Source organism: Argiope bruennichi, chromosome 7, assembly GCF_947563725.1.
Source record: "Argiope bruennichi chromosome 7, qqArgBrue1.1, whole genome shotgun sequence".
NCBI classification, from domain to species: domain Eukaryota; kingdom Metazoa; phylum Arthropoda; class Arachnida; order Araneae; family Araneidae; genus Argiope; species Argiope bruennichi.
The window spans coordinates 71,024,145-71,051,233 of record NC_079157.1 but is presented as its reverse complement, the minus strand read 5'-3'; the positions used below and the strand labels follow the sequence as shown (position 1 = coordinate 71,051,233).

Sequence of the window (27,089 nt, the reverse complement as noted above, 5' to 3'; positions counted from 1 at the left end):
CATATTGGCAATTTCTTTTTATAGATTGAAAATTTGGGGCATATTTCAAATATTTTCAGATTTGTCTTTGGTGTTATGTTTTTTCTTAAGTAAAATGTAATAATTAAGAAAGAAAATATTAACATATGGGCATTTAAAAGATTCTGTCAAATATAATCTGAAGAAATTTCGGAGATCTTTTTTAAGTAGTTATGTATTTCTTATGCACGTAATATTCATTTGAATATGTATTAAAACTCATTACTTTAATTTTTCATAAACTTGTCCTTTCGTTTTAATAATAATTGTTGTATATTAATTAAGCGTTTTGTTAATAAATAAAATAATTAAAAGATGTGCGAAAGAGTTTCAAAATTATATTAGCCTAAAAAAAATCTTCAGTCAGTTGAGATGTATTCTGTTCTATCATAACAAGTCTGAGAAAATAACAGAGTCATAAATATGTGTAAAAGTCATAGCAATTTTCCTATTATAAGTTTTTAAAAATATATGTTTACCGATTTGTAGAATGACATTGTTTCTCATAATTTTGTATAGTTACTAATTTTGAATACAGACATGGAATGCTCCTTCATTCTATCATATAAAATTCCCTAATCTACAAAATGATAATATAAACTAAGCTACCAACTAGAATTTCTCTTTCATAATCAATCAATTATAAATTTGGTGCGGTGCCTGTACTTCCTGGAACAAACCTCCATCAATCCATAAATAATATTCAGATGGATTATAAATACCCAACTGGCTAGTCTCTGCAAAGAGGATTTTTAAGGTAATAATGGAAAACAAACATCTGTCATTTAAAATCTATATATAAACCATAATGATGTTAATTTATTCTGTCTATATTGGAAAATATTCTATAAAATCTTTCTTACTTATATGAGGAAAGCTATTTTAAAATTTCTAGCTAATTAAGGTGTAATGATTAAAAGATAAATATACTTATTGTTGATGTTTATGAATAAGTGATAAATCTACTATAGAATATCTGAAATAGAGACAAAATTTAAAAATTAATTTTTGATTGTCAGTAGATTGACAGAAACAACTTGAATTTGGTCCAATGCATTCTGATCAGTTATGGCTATTCTCTGAATTTTATCATTTTTCCTTTGTTATTTTAAGTCATCTATGTAAATATGATACTAAAAATTTATTAATTGCTTCAGATAACTAGAGGTAAATGTAATATTTTTAGATTAATCAAATAATTGTTAATAGAATTTTTTACTCGTTTGCTTATATGAAAAATGAGTGAATTTAGTTGCTTATACTAACTAATGTAATATTTTAGTTAAAACATATCTGATTTCAAACCAATCTAAACTTTTTAATTATTGGTAATTTTATTAAAAAGTTCCATATTATTCATTGTTAAAGTTTCATTTAAATTTGAAACTGTACATTAACTAATCAATAACTTTTTAATTGGTGATCAATGTGCACTAATTTCATTAAGCAGCCTAAGTAGAAAATGAACTCTTTTGAAATTCTTGATCATATTTTAAAATTCTAATACTTGTCCTCAACAAGTTAATTTTCTAGAGTATTTTAAACAAAATAAAAAAATTGCATATTCAATGATTTACTATGAATTTAAATTGTGATCTGAAAGCAATAACTTAATAAAAGCTCAATTGATAAAGTTTGTCTTTAATAAGATTTCAATGTTTCAACCCTTGGAATTTTATTTCCTTCTAAATAATCATTATGGTGATAAAGGGAGTTATTTCAATAACAAGATTTTTATTGACATGACCCAAAGTATACTTTACTTCTTTTTGGTGTTTGTATGCTGTATGGGAAATAATGTGAAATGTTATTTCTTTTCCTCTCTTCAGTAAGTATAAGACAGTAATTTGAAATGACTTTACACATGACTAGGATCATTTAAAAATTTGTGAAAACGGAATAAAACATCATGTAGTTATTAAACTAATGTTAATGAATTTACTGTATATGCAAATCATAAGATGGAAGCAAAAGTAAAAATTCTACCTTGGGATTGATTTTCATAGAAAATGAAATTTTATCAAATTTAAAAATGACAAAAGCAAATGAATGAGAAATTTGAGTGGCAAATTGTGTCTGACGTGATTTTTAAAAATTTGTCAAAATTAAAGGAAAATTATACATTTATTAAATTGACTCTATTAAAAAGATTATTTGTTTGTCCCTTAAGATGATTTTTAATTCCTTTTTATGCAATAATTATTTCTACAGTTATGTTAAAAAGTTACTTTGCAAAAATAATTTTTTTAAATAAAATTGCTATTTTTTTATTTAATAAAATATTGGCTATCTTTGTTCACCACCTGCTCATCCAATATAGGAGAATAGTAATTTTTCATATCAACTAGTTTTGATGTACTCTATCTTGTCTCGCATACATGCACACACACACACACAAAAAAAAAAAATGTTTACAACAAGATTTTCCCAACAAACATAACGCCTTCTAATTAGTTGGCTGTGTTTGGCAATTCTATCAAAGTTTCATTTTGTGATATCTCTTAAAACTAGGATAGGAGGTAGGCCACCATTGATGTATTTAGAGATTATGAACTTTCACATGAAATAAAGACTTGGGAAATTTTTGCAATGACTGGCTGGAGAACTCTAATGCAAGCTCTCTTCCCTAAGGAATGTACCATGAAGTACTAATTTTGAGATTTCTCTTAAAACTGAAGGGGGTAGAAGGGCAAGTGACCATTGATGACATATCTAGAGATCATTAGTTTTCATATGAAATCAGGGCCCAACTTAGCCTAGTTGGGGCCCAGAGCAAAAATTTCTTTGGAGGTTTTGTTTTGTTTTGTTTTGTTTTCTTTGTTTCACTACTTTGCATAGAACGTGCATACTACATGCATAGAACTTATCTATGGTATTTTTTGTTAATTAATTCAAAATGCTATTTAAACTTAAAACTATACAGGCTTTTGATTAGCCAAATTTGACTATCATAATTGCGAAAATTTAGCTGAATTCCGCCCTAGAAAGCCATGGATTTACCAAATATAGATTTTTTGTTCATACAATGGATTAATGAAGAAGCTAATATAAAACTGACAGATTTTACACTGTATTGATATTTTGTTTTAAAAAAGTTCATTAAAGAAGAAAACATAAAATAAACTTTCTATTCGATTCGAGGGGTCCTCTGATATGGGGGTCCGTGGCAACTGCCCTTGCCTTAGTCAGGTTCTGTATGAAATAAAATTTACCGATATGGATATGATAACTTCTTTGGCTTTGCTACTTATTTTAAATATATAGATGAATAATTTTGAAAGTTGAAAATAGCTCAGTTGATCTAGATATAGAATTTAGAATGACATCTGTAAATTTCATGTTTTTGTGTACTATTTATTAAGCGGTATTTTTCTGCTAGGAAGACTTATATATTTTCTACTTTATATTATAGATTAAAGAATTATTTTATTGTATTTCTTAATAATTTTATTCCTAAATAAAATCATTAAGAGCATGTATTATGAATTATAATTAGTAAGAACATGCATTTTCTATGCTCAATAACTGCTTATGTTTAGCAAATAATTTGATTTAACATAAGTATTTCGAATTTAAACTGTTCTTTCTACAAGTATTTTTTATTTTTTTATTTTAATATACATTAGCTTAAAAATGTTTTTTATTCAAGCAGAAATAAACTGAAATATGGCATATTAAAAATATTTTGTTTTCAGGTTTTATCAGCTCTCCTTATTTGTAGACTGCTAAATATTTGTATTTTAAAAAATGAAGTTATTAGATAATTCAATTGAAGTAACTGAGAATAGCACAGATATCCCATGGCATATTCACAGGGAAGAAGCTCATAGTATTTACTTATCTGGTGCCAGATCTATTCAGTTTGTTATGGTTAGTCTGTTTGCTGGAAGTGAGTATTTATTTAATTATTAGAAATTTGAAGATTTGTATGAAATTAACAAATTTAAATTTAAACTTTTTACTTCATTTGTATATTTTTCAACATGATAAATGCTCATGGGTGAGTGTATTATCTGTAAATTGTGACATGCATGATACAGAAATTCTCCTAAACTCTGTTCAGGAGCAACTATTGAGTCTAAAACTTTAATGATATCAAATATGGTGCACAATTACTTCTTGGTTAATAGGTGCTCGCCAAAGAAGTTTTTGAAATTATATTTAAAAATTACTTAGAATGTTATCATTTTTCCTCATTAACTTTTAGGCATACATTTGTACATAAATCATTTTTACACTACATTAACATTCAAAGTATATACTTTCCAGTGGTATCATTTAATTTCCAATAAAACATTTTTTTTTTTTAATTTTCATAAATTTGAACAAAAAAAAAATTGAAATATATTTTACAGTAATACTTTACTTTAGTTCTTGGACTTATACCAATATGCATTGCCACAAGTTAAATATGTGGTTACTAATATCATTTGGATGAATTAGGTCCACTTTTCACTGAATGATGACATTAATATGTAAAGGACTTATGTGGGCAGTGTCAGACCCTTGTGGCTAAGCCACTATATTTTCCTTGTGTGGCTGTTTAATGTAGTTTCATCATGTTCTTCCATTCTAGGGGTCTTTCTTTTTTGAAAGACATTATCTTTCATCCAGCTGTAAAAACTTGTACAGTCACTGTTAAATGGCATGTTATGTTTTCGCATGATTTTGCTGTGCCTGACATGTGCTATTCTAACCTTACGTTGCATATGAAATGTCCTGTTGGACACATTCACAAAGATCAAGGGGTAAATTTAGGTCGTAAGTTTAAATGACTTTCATGAACACCATGCTTGACTTTAAAAAATTTTTGGATGTTGGAATACTTTAAATCTTATATTTACTAGGGCTTTCCAGTTACTTTGGTGGAAATTGAAAGGTGCCTCTTAATAGTCCTTCAGTAGTATTGATGCCAGCACTCTGCAGTTAGCTATAATCACCACTATGACATGCCTCATTTGTCTATAGTTTGTGTAAATAGAACAGGGGTCCTAAAGTCGTGATTTTTCCATTTGCCAACTTTCTCCTTCTCCATTACCTTGATTTCACAAATCTTGCTTCCTCCCCCCACACACACACTTGTGCAATTCAGTAAAAAGATGAAAAAATAAACAAAAAGTTGCATATTCTGGCTAATATTTGAAAGCTTAGATACTACCAAAAAATACTAACTATGATGTTTTAATAGGAACTTTATAATTTTAACATTGTTTTTTTGTTGTTAAAAATTAAAATAACAATGTAAGCAAGCATTTTTTTCAATCATTAAATTTTTGAGATATATTTAAAAAAAACTAATGAAAATTTTGCTTTGAAATCTTGTAGAATAATTAAAATACTGATTTTATATATTAAATCTATTTTTGTCACACTTTTTCAGATAAAAAAAATTATATTTTACTATTAGAAATCTACATATTATTGTTACAGATATTAATAATTTACAATAATAACTAAGCATATAAACATGAAAAAATAAATTCAATAGATGCAGAAATAATTACTCTGTTAGATAAAAATAAAATCCTGAATTTTTAAGAAAATTTAATAAAGGTAAATTTTAATTTAAGAAATATACACTTTTAATAACACATGTTTAAAAAATTCATATATTTTTAAAAATAAATACATATACTTTCAGACATAATTTTGATGGTTTTTGCATGTTTCATTTTGAAAGAAATAAAAATTTTGTAAAACATAGAAATCTATAACTTAAAAACTCTCAACTTAAGAAACTTCATATTCACTTTTGCTGAAATTGCTTTTTATGTCATCTTTTAAATTGATCACAATCCTTTCGATTATATCGTCCCTAATATCAGATGTATGACATCTTCAGCTTTTAACTTCTGTCCATGTTTTACTCATTTTTTTCCAGTCATTCACTGATACATTTAACAGCTCTTCATCGATTTCCTAATATCTTTAATTTTGGAAGTTTTATTTGCAATTTTACCTGTATCCGTTCAAGTTTTATTTTGTTGTATTGTCAGTGACATTATATAATGTGAGGGATGGATCTCATCACTGCATGTCTTATTTCTTATTATTATGGAAATCTATTATGCTAAAATTGATAGGTTTGCTTGTAATGGGTGTATAGTATAACACAGACAGCAGGCCTCAGTAACAAATAACAACCTTTCTAAACATGAAGACACAGACGACGAAACCCAGCTGAGACGTACACAGCAACACTCTTAGAACAAACAGTAGCCCACAAGTAATAATCGGTTGTAAGCAATCCCAACACGCCCCTAGTAGCACACTTATATTGTACAGTAGTCTATGATATAAAACAATATTGTGCAACAGATTGTGCTATCTGGGATACAAAGTGGATAGACCGAACTCAGCAGGAAGAGAAAATCCATGTAGCCATTCACTAAGGTCTCTGCAAGTATCTGCTGTTCTCCACTGTCTTCTCACTTTAGCTGTACTCAACTGCCGATTCACTACTATACGACTAGATACTCAACACATGACTTGATGCTGCTTCAATAATCTCCAAGACTTGTCGCATTGTGCCAATTCTAATTCCAATAATCACATGGGTGCTTGAGATTAGTGGAATGAGCTTGCTTTCTCTTCACTAGATTAATCCTACTAATTTGCTGCTGACTCAGCAAACACTAACTATACGACTCACTTTGGTTTCGATGGACGGCCTTTTATAGCTTCCAGAGTGGGGCATGGAAGGTTCATGAACAATCAAGCATAAGTCACTTCTTATTGGTCCTATCACCAAAATTCCTGAACATTCTAGTATCATCCATTTTTTGGTCAAATGACCGCCAAGTCCAGTAATCATTTATTCTGCATCCGATTTGCATACTATCTTTCCTTCGATGGTACTGACTGTGCTGGGAAGCATTATTACATATTCGTAACATTGTTTCCTCTTTAAAGACTGAGCCCCAATAATCCCACTACAATCCAACAGCTGTTGCAAGCTACCAATCTTTGATCCAGCATTGAACAATTCTGCACTTTCATTCATAACGTCATTCACTTTGCTGGTGATAGCAAAAGATCCTTTCAAGAGGGTTCAGAAGGGTCTTTTACCAAAATCCAAAATCAATTTTTAAGATTTATCTCTAAGCACTATTTGAAATGTATTTGATCAATTTCAACTAAACCTATCAGTATCACCAAAGCTCAGATGATCAGACTGTAATACTTAATTTCTATAACTAAAACACTCTTATTTAAATTTTAATATTAGCTATTGTATATTTCAAGAATTTTTGTAACTTTTCTAACGTTAAACTATGGAAATCGACTAATATATAGACGCAGTAATCTGAAAAACTTAGATACGTTTTATTAACTGGACCCAAGAGATAAATTGCTAAATATTTCCAAATGTAGCACTTTTTATTTTTATAGTTTATATTTCTTAAGTTTAAAAACAATTTAATTTTAAATTAAATGAGTTATTCTTTTTTGTTTTGATTTTAAGATTATGCATTATTAATAATTTGATGCATCAGATGAAAATTTTATAGAAAAATGTTCATGCTGTTAATTTTTTGTAAACACAGTCATCTAACATTTGAAATATGCTTTGTAAGAATTTCTCCTCCTGCTGATATTTCAAACAGGAATTAAGACTAGCACAGATAAAATAGATTGTATATAGTACAGCAAATAGAAAAAAATTCCTAGATTCATATAGTTACTTGATAGAATGTAAGCCACAATATGTGGCTTCTGGTGCTTTACAATAATCTGATTGATTTACCTGCTCTTGGTAATCTTTTTCCTCTCATACTAATCCTATGATGTTTGACTTGTTTAAACATCATAAGATTTTTTTAAAAAATTTCTTTTCCTATTATGCAGGTTATGGATTTTGAATAAATTTTTAAAGGGAAAAAATGAATTGTGTCTTAGACACAGATTGGCGATTATATTTAGAAGTATATTTTACATTAAAAGATTTATTTGCAATATTTTATTGCCAGAATAATAACTGAATTTTTAAATCAGTATGTGCATTTTCAGATTTGTCGTATACTAGCATGAGTTTTATTGAACACTTAATCTGGTTATTTTGTAACCATATTTTCAATATCTATGGTGATCTTAAAATTCCTCTATGAAGTGAAAGTCATGATTTGGTGTTAACTAGTGAATAAAAAAAATTTCTTGCAAATCAACAATTATTAACAGTAACAAAAGAAATCCTTTCTCCTTATTATCTCTTGCTTAAGAAATAAATCTGAATGTGATTGAATTCATTAAGTGAAGAATGGCACAAAAAAGTACTTTTATATTGTCCAGTTTATAATTTATATTTCCTTCTAATCCTGCTACTCATGCTTCTGTATATTGATATACTGTGCATTAAAATGAAGATTTAATCAAAGAGGAATGGAAGTAAATCCCTCATTCTCCTCAAATATGTACTTGACTTGAACTGAAATGCACTACTTCCATAAAGACCCTATTTTTCTTTATCCCTATATCTCCATACATGATGTTATCATCTATAAACATATTGGCACATCATAGTAAAGAAAAACATTATTTACACTTTAGATATTTTTTTTATCAAAAACAAATGTTCAATTTATTTTAATGCTTTGATAACAAGTTTTTGTGAAAGAGCTTTACAAGCAGAGTGTAATATTTCATTGAGAGACTCGTAACAAGTTACTCAGATGTAATATGAAGAGAACACCACATATCCACACCTTTATGACAAATGCAGTGTGTTTTGTGCATGAGGGTTTTTTAATTTGCATAGAATGTCATTTACACCACCTTCTACTGATACATTTTGGAAAGTTTTTTGTATATGCCATACCTCCCCCCCCCCCTTTACTTTGGTTGACCAACTAAAAGTTAAATTTGTGTCACTGAATAATTTCTTCTAACACAGTATTCCTTTTAATTCAAACATATATGTGTTGTTTAAATGTTTCTTAATGTTTTTATGTTTATAAATTATTTTTCTTTTCTGTTTGTGTCTCTGTTTTGATTCAAGTATTGTTAAACAGTGTGAGTAGAAAAAATTGCACTTGAAGGAAATAATTCAATCCTGAGCATACTGTCAAGGCAATGTGATTTTATACTGCAAATTTCATGAATAAATCTTTAACAGTCATTTCTTAAATATGATTGTCAAACTATAAGCCCATCTATACATGCACATATTTTCTAGTATTGTATATATTAATCAAAATATATGCAAAAAATGGTGAAATATTTACAAAAATAAAATTTATTCAAATCTTTTAAATAAAAAATGTCTTCTTTGTTGTTGTTCTTTTATTGATATTAATTTTAATTAGAAACAGTAGAACTATTTTTCACATACTATAAAGAAAGTAATATGCAATAAATATGTTCCATTCAGAAGATTTCAGAAAATGTCTATAAATCCTGGAAATATAAGAAAAAATCAAACCAGAAAGGATGACCACTTTGGTTATTTTCAGAGATTTTACATTAGTTATTTTGTTTCTTTAACATGAAATGTAATTTTGGAGACATGACCAATAATAAAAACTTGCTTGCTTTTTCGGTATTTTGATGTGCTAACTTAAAGATTTTGCAATTCATTGTTTGATCCTTACTGGTTTTTTAAAAATGATATGAACAATTTACCTCAATCAATATCTTGTTTGGATATGATTGTTAAAAAAATATTTAATTTTTTATGTCTAACAAGTTTTGTTTATTAACTGCGTGTTAGCAATTAATCGCAAAGACTGCACACTAATAGGCTTTTTTCATGATTAATTTTACCAATGGCATGTAGTTAGTATACAAGTACCTAGTTTTGGATAATTGGCTATGGTAATTGTTGTTATTTTTCAATTTTTTTATTATAATTTTTATTTTGTTTCTTTTACTTTAGTTGTTATCTATTTTGGTTCCAAGAAATACCATTATCCATTCACAGTTGGTTGCTTTCTTTTTGGAGTTGCAGTGGGATTATTAGATGTGCACAGCCAATTTGTAAGAAATTTCACCTATGTCAGCAGAATGAACCCTAGTGATATGATGCTTACTTTCTTACCAATTTTAGTTTTTGAATCTTCCTTTGGAATGGATGCTCATATGTTTTATCGGGCACTGACACAATGCATTATTCTAGCACTACCTGGATTGTGTAAGTTTATTAACAAGCATTATTTTTCAGGAAAACAACATTCTTTATTTTCATTTGTTGGCAAACTTATTTTGTTTGATTGTCATTTTTCATGTGAGATGTGTATTTTTCAAATTTATTGAGCATTGTTTATGTTTATTGTAATAAAAAAAGTTTTTATATATGATTTAAAAATTTATAATATATTTTGAGATATATATGGGGCAAACAGTCTGAAAGAGGTCTCCAATGTTTTTTTCATTTTCTTCAAAAAGCCAGTTGTTTAATTCAATTTAATAAAAAAGACTTCCTCCAAACACCTATGGCATCCTTCTTTAGCCAAAATCAAAATACAATCAGGATATATAAATGTTAATATTAAATATACAGTGAAAAAAAAGGGGACATTTCTGCCATGGTAAAAAGCAATATTGAATCGAATTGGTACTTATGGATATTTACGACCTATGGATTTTATTGCAAGCAGGTGAAGAAGTCAAGATGATGCATTATTGATAATGTAGTTTGACATAATTTAAAAAATCACCAAGTTAACCAGGACCATAAATATCCAAAAGTATCATCTAATTTCTTGATTCAGCTCTCTAAAGGGGCATTGTATGTAGGGGAGTAGTTTTAAATCTAAACAATTAAGAAATTCAAAGTGAATGTAGTTTAAATACCAAATAGTTTGGCAGTTTTATAGCATTTATACAAGTACTCGTTATTTCCAAAGGTGGCTGATGCATTCAGCATATAACACTGGGCAGAACTACAGCACATTTCACTTTTTGTAGTGTGTAAATAGAATAACCAATTTATTTGATTTTGTGCTAAATATTTAAATGCATTATTGAACCCTTATTATTTTATTTAAAGATCATTCTATCCTTTACAATTATTTTTTAAAAAATGTATTTTTTGAACTGGGGTAGGTTTAAGGCTTAGAAATTCCTTAAAATCTTGAGTTTTTTTTTTTTTTTTAATTACAAGTTAATATGCAAGAAAGTAAAAAATACTTCTTATCCATAAAAAATAAAGAATTCAGTGCACTCTTGTTTGTTAATTCCTATTATTGCATCAGATCCTAAATTCTGTTTTAAAACTTTAACAATGGATAATAATAACTTTAAAACAATGGATAAAGGATATTTGAACAGTCAAATGAAGGTCAAACTTATGATGAGAACATTTAAATAAATGTAAAATAGAGTTAAAAATTTAATCATTATGTTTATTGTTAAAATAGTCACATCAGACCTTAGATAATAGAGAAACTGTTTTGTTAAAGTTTTAAAAATAGTTATTGGAATGATAAACTCGTTTCTGATTAATATAAATACACTGTACTCTCAAGTAATCCAGGAGATACATTCCATATGCTTGCAAAATCACATTATTTAGAAAATGCATATTTGGATAGATTTATATAAATTCAAGCAGATTAATTTGTGGCTGCATATGTTGCTATTTGGATGTAAATTTAAACTATTAGCTTTACTGTTTATATTAAACAACAAGAAAGTGTATATGTAAACTTTTTTAAACAAAATTTCAAATACTTAATTCAAATTTATCATGTTTATAAAATCAGACTTTTTATTATATTTGGAAGAGTTGTTCCCAATTTTTTTCATTATGTAAATCACAATTTTTGCTATATGGGAACATGTTGTGGAAGAGTCTTCTATAGTTTTCATTAATAAACCTTTTAATATTTGTTTTTCCATTTCATATATTTTATGATATCTTCATAATATCATTCAAATCTTATAAAGTTAAAATTTTAATTGAAATGATTTATTACAGACAACAGTTTATTAATGGGTTATTAGAATAGTGTAACATCCCAATTATAAGAATCTTTTTGAAACAAGTACTTTTTTTTTATAGAAAGAATATGTAAATATAATGCATAACATATTCTATATGCTATGCTTTAGTTAAATTTAAGAATGTTTTTTATTCTTAATTTTCAAATAAATTGTCAACTAAAAGCTGATATATAGGAAATATTTCTTTAAAAATTTTGTTGAAGTGTACTTCAGTGTGTCTCTTCATATCGCATAAAATGTTGTCGCGAATATTAAAATGCAAGATGATTAATGAAATAGCACCAAAGATTTGCTAGCTGAACTGTTCTGCTTGATGTTTAGCTTACCATACTGACAACAAACTCAAGAGCTACACTAAAGTTAGATTTCAAACAAAGACTTTTTCTATCATGACATTGATTTTTGATAACATGTATTTGAATTTACCACTATGAGTAAAGTAAATTCATAATTATTTTCTTTCTATTGTTGCAGTATTTTGTACTGCATTAACAGGTATTTATGCCAAATTTGTTCTGAAATCTTATAACTGGAGTTGGTTTACCGCTTTTCTGTTTGGTTCTATAGTTAGTGCCACTGATCCAGTAGCTGTAGTAGCTTTGCTAAAAGAAATGCGTAAGGAAGTTTTTAAATTGAACTAAATTTCATTCTTTTTCTCACTTTATGTACAGTTTATGTATTTTAAATTAGAATATTGAACAGTAGCCTTTTTTTAAGATATGCTAAAGATCAAAATATACTTAATAAAAAAATGTATTATAAAAATTGCATTTCTGTTTTTATAGAAATTTTTATTTTTGAAATTGAAATTTTTTTTAATGATTAGTAATTTTTCTTAGTATATAAGCTTTTATTCAGCAAAAACACATAACAATCTTTTTAGTAGTATGGGAAATAAATTTCTGATAATGATACAGTATCACATGATCATGTAATTTTACTATGTTATTAAAAACTATTTATAAATACTTCTGAAAATAATATGTAAAGTGAGATTTATTTCACTTTATTCATTTTTTTTACAAGCTTAATTAATTTTTTGACAAAATCAGCTTCTATATCTTTGCTTTTTTATAATCATTAACTATATTTTTGCTAAAAGAAATGTGCTCCTTTCCTGTTTATGATTATTGCAGTTTGTATTCAAATGTATAAAATTTGATAAAAGTACAACAGTAGACTGAAGGAAAATCTACTTTTCAATCAAACAACTATTGGTTGAATAAATTATTTTTTTAATTATTAATTTATTCTCTATTGCTGTCTGTAAATTTTGTATTTCACGGTTAAATTAAAAATGGAGATTAATCTTAAATTTACATCTTTTAAAAATAATTTTTTAGACAGTGCTTCAGTTCTATTAAATACAGTATCCTCCTACCATAGAAAGAAAAAAAAAATAGTTTTGCTAGTAGCAAAAGTACAATAAATAAAATAAGAATATTTATCTAGTTTAATTTAAACTTAGATTCATTTTCTTCAAAATGGCACTGCCACATCCTTTTTTATATTTTATATATATATTGATCCAAAAAAGCGAAATAAATTTTTATTTCCTTAAATATTTCACTTAGGCATATACTTTTAATTACAAAGTTTCATTAAATAAGTTGGAAGGTTCTTTTATTAAAAAAAGGAAGACAAAAAGTACAAAAATACACCACCAAATATTGAATTGAAGTTAATCCTCGTTTCTTAGTATGGAGCGAGAATTTGATTTTTACTTACAGCTAAAATGAGAGATTCAAGTAGCAGTGATTAAAAAATAAGCAAACCATGCAATAAACCCATAGCCCCCCCCCCATTTTGTAATCTAAACTGTCATGTAAAAGTGCTACATTTGTATGATAATGTTGAAAAAATAAGGAAGTTAACTAAAGTTTTATTTACAAAAATAAATCAATAGTACTTAAAAAATAATAATAATAACTCCCCTATAACTGCTGACAAATTCATTAGGGATTTGTTTTTCTATTGTGAAAGGAAATTGAAAAAAAATTACCTCAAAAACAAACTGAAAGAACCATATATACACAAAGCAACCTTTTAAAGAAAAAAGATAGACATCTTCGAATAAAATGTTTTTAAAAATAATTCTAAAAATTTATTAAATTAGAAATAATATATTAAGTGTATGTTTGCATGTGCGCACTAATTTCAATCCTTTTAACTTATTGTTTTCTTTTATTGTTTCTTAACTAGATAATTTATCTATGTATTTCTTTAGAAATTTATTTTATTTTGTAAAATAACTTTTTTTTAATAAAAAAGGTTAGCTCTCATACAGCTTTAAAATAGAATATCAGTTTATTTAAGAAACATGTTTTAACTATGTGATTTTTTTATATAATATTCTTCAAGGAATATAATTAAAATATTCAAAAACTATTGAAAATTAATTGCTTAATGAAAACTTTTGCCTGTATACTGTAACTAATTCTATGCCAAAATAATCAATAGTGCTTGAATCATTCTATGAAGATCAATTAACTTCTTTCCTTTTATTTTTTCTTTAAAAAATATACATTTATCATAGTATTTTTTTTAAAATTATTTTCTCTCTTCTGTCGTAGGAATGCCACATTCTTTTACAATTCTAATTGAAGGAGAAAGCTTATTGAATGATGGAGTTGCAATAGTACTATATGAAACACTCTCACATCATGTGTTTTCTGATTCTGATTTGAGTTGTAAGTCTAATTTGCATGTTGCACTCTATTAGATTCTGCTGTACTCTAGATGAATTTTCATTTATTCTTTTATTAATTCTTTTTTTTTTTTTTTTTTTTTTTTTTTTTTTTTTTTTACATGGGAATATCTTTGGTTTTTAAAAATTTGATTTTTAATTCTAAGTCTTGCTCACACTGAATATTTCTATTAAATATCTATTTGCTTAACAAAATTTTTTACAGAATTTTTTTTTTTTTCAACTTAAGATTTGTATTTGTTGAAGATAAAACAAAGACTACTGAATATTTGAAATATATTTCTGTATATATATATCTATGTGTATGTGTGTGTGTGTGCATGTGTGTATATGTTAGAAATGTTGAAACATATATGTATTATTTAAATGAATTAAATACTGCTTGAAGTTATTTTGTACCTTTTTATTTCTTTCTAATGTAGACACTTTTAAGTTCTTATTATAATAGCATTTGAAGTTTCTATAATATTTTTTTTTATTTACAAAAATTTAGTAACATCTCAAAATTAGATAAATTTTTGTTGATCATAAAGATTTGGGATAGAAGCTGAACTTCTTTTAACAGACAATATTAATTTCAAAAGTATTTCAGCAATCGTGATTGAAATTATTAGAAAATTTTTTTAAAAAATTATGTGAATTGAATGTTTTTTTTTCCCCTATCTTAAGAAGAATAAAAGTCAATTTTACATTTTTGTGGATAAAATTCTACATTTGCAACTGATACAGAATCTTTCTCTTTTAGTGGAGGATTCTGCAATCCAGCTAATCAAAACATGCATTGGAGCTCCCATCTTTGGCTACATTTCTGCCAAAATTGCAGAGATTGTTCTTCTTACGATTTATATCAGTCCTGTATCTGAAATGACTACAATTCTGATTCAAGCTTATATAACTTATTTTGTTGCTGAAAGATTTCTTGGAATATCTGCTGTGCTTGCTGTTGTTCTTTTTGGTGTAACTTTAAATGCGAATAGAATGTGCATTAGTCCTGAGAGTGAAAGTTTGATCCATACGTAAGTATTTTATAATGATCATTTATCAGATTTGCAATAATTGAGATGTATTTATATTTTTTGTTTCTTTGTTTGGATCTGAAATTTTAAAGGTCATTCTTGTTGGTTAAAATTTAATATAGTGGTAAAGACATTATAATACTTTAATAGTAAACAGGGAAGAAAACATATATTTGAAGATTAATAATGAAACCATTTTATTTAAATTTTTTTCTAGCATTTCTATATCTAAAATATGTAATTTTATGATCCTTGAATTTTATTAAAAAAAATTTCTTGTAAGTCTTTGATATTGTACCCCCTTTAAGATTGGGAACCCTAATCTTTTTAATTGTATACAGAAAAAAAAATTATAATCATAACTATGCAAAATCCTGGTTTTATCCATTATAGAATTTAAAAAAAAAACTGATAACATAAAAAAAGAAATATTTTTTTAATGTATTTTTCAAAAAAATATTCAGTTATTACTTAATTATATCTTTATAATTATAATTCAATGAAATTTTGGATTAGTTCATGTAAAATGCATATTTTTAACTACTGTAATGAAGTTGTTTACCAATTTATTAATGATAGAGAGAGAAAAAATGAAACATAAGAATTATTGAACAAATATGTTGTAATCTTTAAGGATTTCTACAAATTTTCCCTTAGCAACTAAATGCTTGATATTTCATTAAATCAATTGAAAATGATAATTTGAATGTTATATAACATGTTTACATTTAACATTTTTAATAACATTGATAATTAAATTTTGTTTGTTAGTGTGCTCTGCATATTTAATGCTGCTTTAACTTTCCAGATTTTTTGTGTGGACATCATAATTAACCTTTATAGATGTGTTATTTAATTTTGATAAAAAAAATTTTAATTGTTTTATTATTGCTTCTTTTCAGGGACTGGAGATTGTTGTCTGTATATGCAAATACTCTTATATTTGTGATTGTTGGAATTTTGATTAGTGTTCATCTTTCTTTACATTATGATTCTAAAGATACCTTACTGGTGCTTGCTACATACATCATTCTAACTGTTTTAAGGTGAGTTATTTAGAAGCAAATTCTTATAAAGTGTATTAAAGTTGCATTATAAAATTTCTCTAGAATCGGCAATTATAAAACTATACTGAATAGAATTATTTTATTTTTCTTTTGAAAAATTTATTTTATTATGTAAAAAGAAATCTTTCTTTTCTTTTTTTTTTAATTGTTTGAAATTTGCGTATTTCATAAAAAAAATTTTAATTGTATTCCCTAAAAATTGGGTTGCAGTGGTATCTACTATATTTAAAAATAAAACAATTGCTTGATTATTTTTTAAAATCTTATTGTAAGTGGAATTTAATCATGTTTTAATTTTGCATCTTGAATATGTTATGAATTTTTTATTTTATCATTCAGTATCTTATTTACTGTTTATTTTTATTTAAATAATGATACTTATGGTATACTATAAGATTTTGATGAATAATCACTTAATTAAAATGTTACTAATTTATCATCTATATTTGATAATTTCTATTTATTAAAGTAATACCTTTTTAAATTCTGTGATTAAATTTCTAAGTATACATCAAGATATCATTCTCATTATATATATATATATATATATATATATATATATATATATATATATATATATAACCAATCTAAAGTAAGAAAAAGTTTGAAAACGAAACTAAAATGAAAACGAAACAAACCGTTTCGAAATCGCAACTAAAATTTATTACCTATTTAAACTAAAACGAAAAAGCAACTTCATAGTATTTAGAGAGCGCAATTGCAGCTACTTCTAAAACACAGATGAATTGATACAAAAGTATTAGAATCAAGTTAATAGGAAAAACAAAAATCAAATAAAAATTAAACCAAAAAATTATTAAAAAGATATTAAAAAAAGAATCCGGCCTTTTTCAAGGGTCACCCTCAGGCAGGGATTCAAATAAAGGGATTTTTTCTGTGAGGGCATACAGACATTGTCTAATAATGATTCCTCGTGACCCGAAAATCCCCTGAAATTATGCTCAAGAGATATACCATTTTAACAGAAAGGAAATACAAAATAACAAATTAGAAAAAAAATAACCACAACAAAGTACAAAAATAACAATAAAAACAAAAACAGCATTAAAATTAAAAACGAAAAGGCCAGAACATACCATCCAACAGTCAAGGAAACTTTAAACAATCGATTGTGATTTCCTGTTTTTAAAAAAGTTAACGGTAAATTATGTAAACAGAGGTAGGCACCCAGCGCCATCTATTGAGTGATCCAATATGCAAGTAAAGTTCTATTTTTATTTAAGCTACCTCTGTTTACATAATTTACCGTTAACTTTTTTAAAAACAGGAAATCACAATCGATTGTTTAAAGTTTCCTTGACTGTTGGATGGTATGTTCTGGCCTTTTCGTTTTTAATTTTAATGCTGTTTTTGTTTTTATTGTTATTTTTGTTATTGTATTTTTACTTTGTTGTGGTTATTTTTTTTCTAATTTGTTATTTTGTATTTCCTTTCTGTTAAAATGGTATATCTCTTGAGCATAATTTCAGGGGATTTTCGGGTCACGAGGAATCATTATTAGACAATGTCTGTATGTCCTCACAGAAAAAATCCCTTTATTTGAATCCCTGCCTGAGGGTGACCCTTGAAAAAGTCTTCAGGCCGGATTCTTTTTTTAATAATTTTTTGGTTTAATTTTTATTTGATTTTTGTTTTTCCTATTAACTTGATTCTAATACTTTTGTATATATATATATATATATATATTAATGCTATTCATTGAAAGCTCATTGTATTATTTTACTTTTGTTAAATTAAAATATCCGCACAGCATTTATAATCTGTTATGTTACAAAAATACTTCCCAACATCATATTTCATTTATCCTTTATGTAATTAAAATTTATATTTTGGAAGTATCTAAATAAAAGTCTGCAGGAGTGTTCATTTAATATATTTTGTGGAATTTCTGCATGAAAATATTTTTAAATTATTTTATCTTTATTATTTTATTTAATTTCAAAGATTTATCATAAATTAAGATATTGTTTTAATATATTTATCAGAATTACATTATAGTATTTGTTTTTATTTTGTTTCCTATTGAAATTAAGTGGACAACTATCAGTATTTTTTTTTTTTTAACTTGCATATGAATTATAAAAAGAAAAAAGTATTATAATTGCTGAATAATTCAAACTTCAGATTTTGATGAATCTCTGCATTTCAGATCATTTTAAGTCTGGAAAATACATTTTTGGTATTATCCCTGTCTGTCTATGAACACAATAACTCAAAATTGCTTTGCACTGGATTTATAAAATCCGATATATGATCTCTTCTCATAATTAATAGATTACTTTCAAATTTTGAATGAAATTCATTTCAAGGAAATCTGCCTTATTTGGCTGTCAGAATATAGGTTAATATATTGAATACAAAATAAAAACTGCTATGTGGGTAAAATTCAATACGCAAATTTAATATGTAAAATGTAGATTTGTATCAAATTTAAAATCAAATTAAAAAAATCAAGGAATTAACTATCTGCCAATCTGTTCTTTTACATGCATATAAAGTTGATAATTCAAAAAAATGCTTACATGTTTACAACTTAAATGCATGAAATTTGCTAAGTGATTTTTTGATTACAAATGAAGTTGTGTGTCAAAGTTTTGTTTTTAAGTTTTGTTTAGTTTCTGTATCTAAAAATAGAGAATATATGAAACTGATAAAAATGTTAACAATTCATTCCATCTTTTTTTAACATTTTAATGGAAATAAATATTTTTATACAATAAAGAAAAATTTAGTAGCAAGAACCAAATTTCCATTTTCTTTGTATAATGTAAATTGATTAACCATTCTACACACATGCAAGCGATTTTTTTTACTATGTCTGATAAGCTAAAAGTAAGTGCAATTTTGTTGTCACTAAATAATTTCTTTTATTTTGATATAATACCATCTTCATTTATTTAAAAATGTATACTATTATAGATAATATTTTCTTTTAGCTGTTTTTCATTTTATGCGCATTAGTGATTCTTTTTTTCTATTCGTTGAATTATTGTTCAGTCTTGATTTGGGTGTTAGTAAACACTACAAATAGGGAAGATGCTAACTGAACGAAATAGATTATTTCATTCTTGAGCTTTCTGCCAATATGCATGCGATTTTGTATTACATCCTTCATATGTAAATTTTTAATAATCAGTTCAAAGAAAAGCCCATGTAGCCCTAAAGATGAGCACACATCTTTTAATATACTGTATGTGTTGATTAGTATATTTGCAAAAATTGAAGAAATGTTTTCAAAAACTATGCTTAGTTAAAAACTTAATGATTGAAAATGAATTTTTTTTGTTTTTTTAGCATTTTAACTAGAAAGAATAGAACCCTATTTTTTATATACTATTAGAAAATGTAATGTGCAATACAGAAGAGGAAGAAAATGAAACAAAATAATTCTGATGATTTTAGATACTTCCAAAAAAAAAAAAATCAGGGAAAGGCAAACAGCAGAAATGCTGGTCATCCTGCTCCTGCTGATTCTATTTAAATTCACTGGAATTGCAAGCAAAAAACACTTTTTAATAAAAAAGGCCATAAGTTTTTAATATTTTCCTTTTACAATATCGAAATTAAAATATGTTTCATTTCTTTGCCAAATATTTATTTAAATTTTTTTATAGGGGAGTAATGATTGCATTGTTCTACCCTCTCTTGAAATGTACTGGCTATGGAATAACATGGAAAGAGAGTATTGTGTTAGCATGGGGAGGATTGAGAGGAGCTGTTGGTGCAGCTTTGGCATTGATGTTTGCTTCAAACCCAAAAGTTAATAAATCTGAAGACACCAGCAAGGTAAAATGTATAGTTTTTTCTGCACTATGGGTATGTTTTTAATTTTTGGACCCAGATTTACTAGGTGATTTTCATATTATGCCGAATTTTTTAACTCCATTATATATAAATTATGAAGTTGGTAGTTTATTGGGTCAAAAACGCAATGCCAAGTTGCCAATCGCTAAGTTAGAAATGGCAATTGTCATGTTAATTTTAAAAATATTGTGATTGAAAGAATTCCAAAATTGGTACTTGTATGCTTTTAAAGGCCTTGAGTTTACTTGACGATTGTCAGATTACATCAAAATTGCTAATATGCAATTGGCGAAGATTTGCATTTTTTGGCAATTTGTCTTGGAGGCAGTAAAAATAAACAAATGCCCCAAATTGGGGCATACATATAGATTTGAAAAGGAATTGGCAGAATAAAATTCACATTTGTATACAATACAATAGTACACATGACATAGATTCTCACAAGTTTTCAGCTAGCATAGGTATGTAAAGCCATCAAAAAAGTATCTAGGTTATTATTGCTTGTAATTTCTAAAAGTTAATTTCAAGATAAAAATATCTTTTTTAAAAATTTGTAAATTGCACTCTCATAAGAGGTCATATATGTATCTATTTTTGAGTAATCTTTATGTTTTGTAATTGAATCCCTAATATTTCATTTTTTTAACAGCTTCTGCATAATAAGGAATCTCCAGATATAAAATTTTAAATTAATTGGTTCAAAATAATTGGAAATGTAATAACAATGCTTCAAGAAAAATTAATTTTTTTATGCATAATGTTATTAACAATGAAACAAAATTAAATAAGAATTTGAAATCCATGCTTTTATTTGTGTAATTAACTGCATTATTTAATTAATAGTATTTTTGAAGCATATTATTTAAAATAATCAAAAGTTTTGGATAAGTTTAACAATTTATATTAATAAAATTGGCTTTGACGTTTTTGGAGCAGCTAAAAAATAAAAGTCAGATGCTTATTTTCTAAAACACTCCTTTTTAATTTAAATATATATATATATATATATATATATATATATATATATATATATATATATATATATATGCTGTTGATATAATTATTAGGCTTTCACCAAATGATGTTTTAAATCTTTTTTAAGAGTTTTCTCTATTTAATATCTTTTTACTAGAAAGTACATTTAATAAAGAAAATAATTTTCAAAACCTTTATGTGCTATTGCGTCATTAAAAAAAAAAATGCCTTTTTGTGAATGTCTAATGACGTTGCATTATATGCATGCAAAAATGTGCTTGCTTTGGTATTTTATTCAATAATATTTTATTTATTCATATATTTAATACTAAATAAATTTTTCATTTAATATTAAATTTTACTTCTGTGCTTTTTTTCATTACTTAAAATTCTCATAGACAATTTTGTTAACTGTAATTGGTTCCCAATTGTCCCAAATGATATTTTGCTAAAAACATAATCTTATTGTACATGTAATATATCGATTTTATCCCTTTTTTTCAGCATTAATTTAAAAAAGAATATAAATATCTTAATTTGAAGTAACTTTAAGAGATATGCTATGTTTCTGTTCCATTTTAATGTTATTTTGCTTATGTAAAGATTTTTTTTTTTTTTTTTTTTTTTTTTTTTTGCAAAAATAAGATGTTTTTCTCAAAAAAAAAAAAAAAAAAAAATTGCTGTTTTGATCATTGCCAGAGTCTTAAAAACTCTTTGATAGAAATTAATAAAATTTGGAGTTATGGTGTTTTATGCCTTGTTTCTTTGAATGTCATCAAAATCTTTATAAACTTCTTTTCAGAAAGTTTTAACTTGTGAATTAATAAACTAATTAAAGATATAAAATATACTTTCATATTTTAAAGACTTAAGATTTGCTTACTAAGAATTTTATTATAAAATAAGAATCTCTTATTATCTTGAAATATATATATTGTAAAAACAAGATATCTCATTTAACATTAGAAATTCATAATTTATCAACTGTTTACACAAAACTATAAATGTTACATGTATTTGAGCTATTTTAAAATCGAGAAAATTCAGATATGTATTCGAAGTTCAATATTCCTTTGAAAAAAATTGAATGTGGATAAATATAAATCGAGAAAACAAACTGCTTGGAAAACATTTCGTACAGCGATTGAGAGCATATTTGTACAGTGAACGACATTTTTAATTTTATTGTGTGGTAATTAGTTTATAAAATCATACCTTATTTGTAAATATAGCATCATTTCAAAAAGTTTATTAAGAGAATATATGAAACAGAAATCTGCATATCATAGGAAAAGCACTATCTTCATTATCAACAGTAGGGAAAAGTCCAGAATGAAATATATATCTGAACAATAAAAATAATTTGAGTTACTTTACAACAGTGAAATATATTAAAATATGTAAAATAATCTTACAAATATTTTTAAAAATTAATTGAAGGTAAACAAAATTATCTGCATAGCAATTACTGAAAATATGTTTTTTAATTTTAAGATGGTATGAAACTTATTTTTGTACTATAAAATTTTAAGTTAAGGAAGAATGCATCATAATTTTGCTCAATTTTTAGTTAATTGATTCTTTTAATAAATACCTCCATGAAATACATTCTTTTTCCAAGTGCAAATGTACAAAATTTGATTGCTTTGAACTGTTGATCTGTCCTATGAAGCACCAACACACACATTCTGCTTTATTATTAGTAGAGATTAGTATAGACTTACCATAGAAATTATTAAATACTAAAAATATGATGCATCTGCAAAGTTGTTGGATTTAGTTGCATGAATTAATAAAAGCTGCACTTCATTATAAATTAAATTTTATTTTGCATTTTGAGTGTTAAATGAAGAATATCCAGGAATGTCTAATTTAATTCTTGGAATCTCTCAGGAACTGCACTTTTAGAGATTTCTAGAAAAGTATCATATTATTTCCAAAATGCTCGTCTTTAATATTGATTTTTAAGAGAAATTTATAATATGTTTGACTGTCTAGATCAAGCACTCTCTTCTCTAATCTTATATACTGAAATTGTGATAAACAGGTAAATGTTGCCATTCAGCAAAAGGAAATTTCATCCTTCCAGAAAATAGTGGTGTAATCAGAAATTGTGCAATCTATGGAAGTTATTTTCAATCAAATAAAAAACAAAATTTTTAAATAAAAAGTATATTAAACCACCGGAAGAATTTTGATATATTCTATTTTTTAATTAAATGTAAATTATTTATGTAATAATATTGTTGTTCTGACTTTGTCACATCTTATAGCTGATTAATATCTGACTTGGTCACTGACTTAGAAACCAAATTTAACACCAAATGTTTGATTGGGAAATTTAAGATCTCGAGGCTTGGTAAAACTTGGCTCTCAAGATGCATGAAATATGGAGAAAGATTTATCCCTCTCCTTACAAAATTATAAAAGAAAAATAGCTGATTTGGAGTTCTATTCCAGAGTTGACCAAGCTATCGAATGTGGCACAGCCTGTTGGGTTCTATGATTTGTTCTGTTAAATAGTTATAATTTGTGTTCAGTAATGATCGAAGTTTCATTCAGTATTTTAGTACTTCTTCACGTATTTGAATTTGCAACTTTTTACTATAAACTAAATTATTTTAATCCAAGGAACCTGCATCATCAAAATACAACATCATAATAGTACAGCAAAGTATATTTTGAAACAAATTATTAAAAAGGATTAAAAGATATGCAATATTGGTTAATCTGCCTTAAGAGAAGTTTAAATTATATATGAAGTTGAGATTAAAAGTAACTGTAGGATTTAAGAAAATAAATTAAGTAATTTTTATTGCTTATTTTTTCAGAGTACTTTGATATTCCTGTTACGAATATTAATTATTAAAGTTATATTAAAAATAAGAAAAAATTAAGATGTGAATGAAGGTTAATTAAACTTTTTCTTCTTTTCTTCATATTGTTAATTTTTTTTAATTAAGTTTCAGATGGAGAGTTTCTTTTTTATTTTTACCTGCTATTTATTCTGTTTATTTTTTAGGTTTTGGTTCAAGTTTCAGGAATTATTATTCTTACTTTGATAATAAATGCAAATACTGTAAAATCTATCATGAAATTAATAAGTATGTATGTAATTATACCTCACTTATTTGTAATTACTGTCAAAAAGATTTTATTAAAAAACTATGATAAGCTATAGATAAATAATTTCAGTTATATTATTACTTTTTAATACCTTGTGAATATTTTTTCGACAAACAGCAATTTGTCATTTAAAAATTGTAAAATGTAAAAATTTCAGTGCAAATTTTTTCCTCTCTATTTATTATTTATGAAGAAATTTCAAAACAGTTCAAAAAGTAATTTTCTTTAGTTGAAAATACATTATAATTGGACAAGCTTTAAGAATTATTATCGTATAATTGAAGAATTTAATAGCTTTGAGATTTTCCAAAATCATTGTCTCACTTCATCATTTTGATTCATGTCAGAAATATATTTTCTTATTGTAGGAATAGAAGAATATTTCTTCATAGCTAGGATCATTTTAAATACTGAAGTACTTTTCAGTTCATGTATTTTTTTTTTTATTATTAGTTTAAAACATTATTCTGGATATTGTAAGGAATCATTATACTTATATGACAATTTGTTATATCCTGTTTAATGAAGCATCAAAGATTTATATTTTTATAGTTTGATATTTTCCTGAAGTGTATACTGAAATCATTTCTAACCCAAACCTATGTTATAATAATTGTTTAATCAAACATGATATTTTGAGAAATATTTGATTTACCTGATGTGAAGATTTAATTGAAATTTTACTATAAGTTATTAGAACACAGCATTATTTATTAGATGCATTTTTCTAACATAGTTATACTGATTGTTTCTTTTCCCTTTTTTCTAAGAAGTCATCCCTCACTAATTTTCAGTTATCATCAACCAGATTTTAAAAATTATTGGCATTTTGAACTGAAAAGATTGATTTTTGAGAGAATTTGCCAAATTACAAAGGGATCTTTATTATTATTATTCTTGTTATTATTACATTTTTTTAAAAAAAATATTTTCTACCATTTAATCTGTTAAATGACTTTTACTGATTTTTTAATGATTTTTCTTTAAAGAATTTTTGTCATTTAATTTTATTTTATAATTACCTTAATCTTAGTATTTTTAACATACTTTTAAAAAAGTTTGCTGACATTTAGTTCAGTATTACCTATTAACTTTAATTTTTGCATTGCAAATGCTATAAAGTTAATGCAGATACTATAAGTTATAACGCTATATGTTAACAATATCATGATTGCTTTTTTTATATTTTTTTCATTAATAAGAATATTATCTTAATAAACTAGTACTGTGCTTAGTTAACAAAATTTTGCCTCTATTTACTTAAGCAATTTGGTGCTTCATAATTACATTATTGCCAATTCAAGATGCTTCTGTATATTCTTTAATCTTTGAAAAATGAATAAAACTTTCTTGAGGTACTTACAAAAGAATTGTTTTGTTTGTTTGTTTTAATTACTGTTATATGATGTGTATTTTTTTTATTTTTTTTAATGATAGTTAAAAAACACTTTGTACATTTTTAGGATTTAAAGATGTGACTCTTGTGCATCGTTTATCTATGGGAAATGCAATAGCCTGCGTCAGTGAAGTTAGAGAAAAATCAATTAGGATATGCAAAAAAGATAGTAAATATCAAAAGGCGGATTGGATTTGGCTATTACACAACACAAAAATTCATGATCCTTATAAAGGAGGTATATATGTGAGTGCATTGCTACAAAACTACTAATTTTGTATAAAGCTGATTTTAAATCTAAGTTTTATTAAAATAGGATTTCTTTTTTATTTATTTCAACAATTTTTTTCTGTGTTTATAATTATCATTTTATCATTATAAGGATATTTGTGCTTCAGTTATTCTATTGTTTTTTCCCATTGTTGCTTTTTTAATTAAAGTTATTTTTAATACTTGAACATATACAGTTTCTGTGGATTAATATCTTTTATTGACAGTGATTAAAGTAAAAGAAACAAAAATAATTGTTAATAAAATTTTAAAAGTCATTTAAAAAAAATTTAAAATTGTTTTTATTAGTAATATGATTTTAATTCCTATAATTAAACAAGATTATGGTAATCTTCATGAAATCTATTTTGTGGTTATAAAATAATGAACTAAAATCAATCTTTTTCTTCAAAATGCATCATGCTGGGGATATTTCATCCTTTGTACAAATTTATATACAGGATAGTTCGTCCTAATTTGCTAAATAAGAAAAAGAATGATAGAATAACTGATATGGATCCTAAAACTCTATAACTTTTTCCTATCTCTTTCTGATTTCAAGCCATAATTGATAAAGTTAATATGCTACCACTCAGGGGAAAATCTTAATTTAAAAAGTTTCTGGCAGATAAATACATAAAATAAATACACTTTGAAAAAGCAGAAAAATTCTTGTAAATTGACACATTTTCATCAGAATTCTTGAATTTAAACTCAAACTAAAAACACTAAAACCTTGGCAAAATGCA

At 25.7% G+C, this 27,089-nt stretch overlaps 1 protein-coding gene across 5 annotated transcripts in view; it reads left to right on the top strand.

Moving 5' to 3' along the window:
- Nucleotides 1–85: 85 nt before the first annotated feature.
- LOC129976473 (sodium/hydrogen exchanger 10-like) overlaps nucleotides 86–27,089 on the top strand; it is a 48,244-nt gene continuing 21,240 nt past the window's right edge. For 3 of the 5 annotated variants that reach the window (XM_056090080.1, XM_056090076.1, XM_056090079.1), the window contains exons 1-10: nucleotides 359–775; nucleotides 3,714–3,907; nucleotides 9,890–10,144; nucleotides 12,433–12,573; nucleotides 14,532–14,648; nucleotides 15,411–15,681; nucleotides 16,584–16,727; nucleotides 20,384–20,555; nucleotides 24,571–24,652; nucleotides 26,138–26,316. In XM_056090080.1, coding sequence (XP_055946055.1) covers nucleotides 3,766–3,907; nucleotides 9,890–10,144; nucleotides 12,433–12,573; nucleotides 14,532–14,648; nucleotides 15,411–15,681; nucleotides 16,584–16,727; nucleotides 20,384–20,555; nucleotides 24,571–24,652; nucleotides 26,138–26,316 — 1,503 coding nt within the window. In that variant the 5' untranslated portion in view covers nucleotides 359–775; nucleotides 3,714–3,765. Of the gene's footprint in view, nucleotides 189–358; nucleotides 776–3,713; nucleotides 3,908–9,889; nucleotides 10,145–12,432; nucleotides 12,574–14,531; nucleotides 14,649–15,410; nucleotides 15,682–16,583; nucleotides 16,728–20,383; nucleotides 20,556–24,570; nucleotides 24,653–26,137; nucleotides 26,317–27,089 lie in introns of those variants that run through there. The other 2 variants (XM_056090077.1, XM_056090078.1) reach the window with 2 other exon arrangements.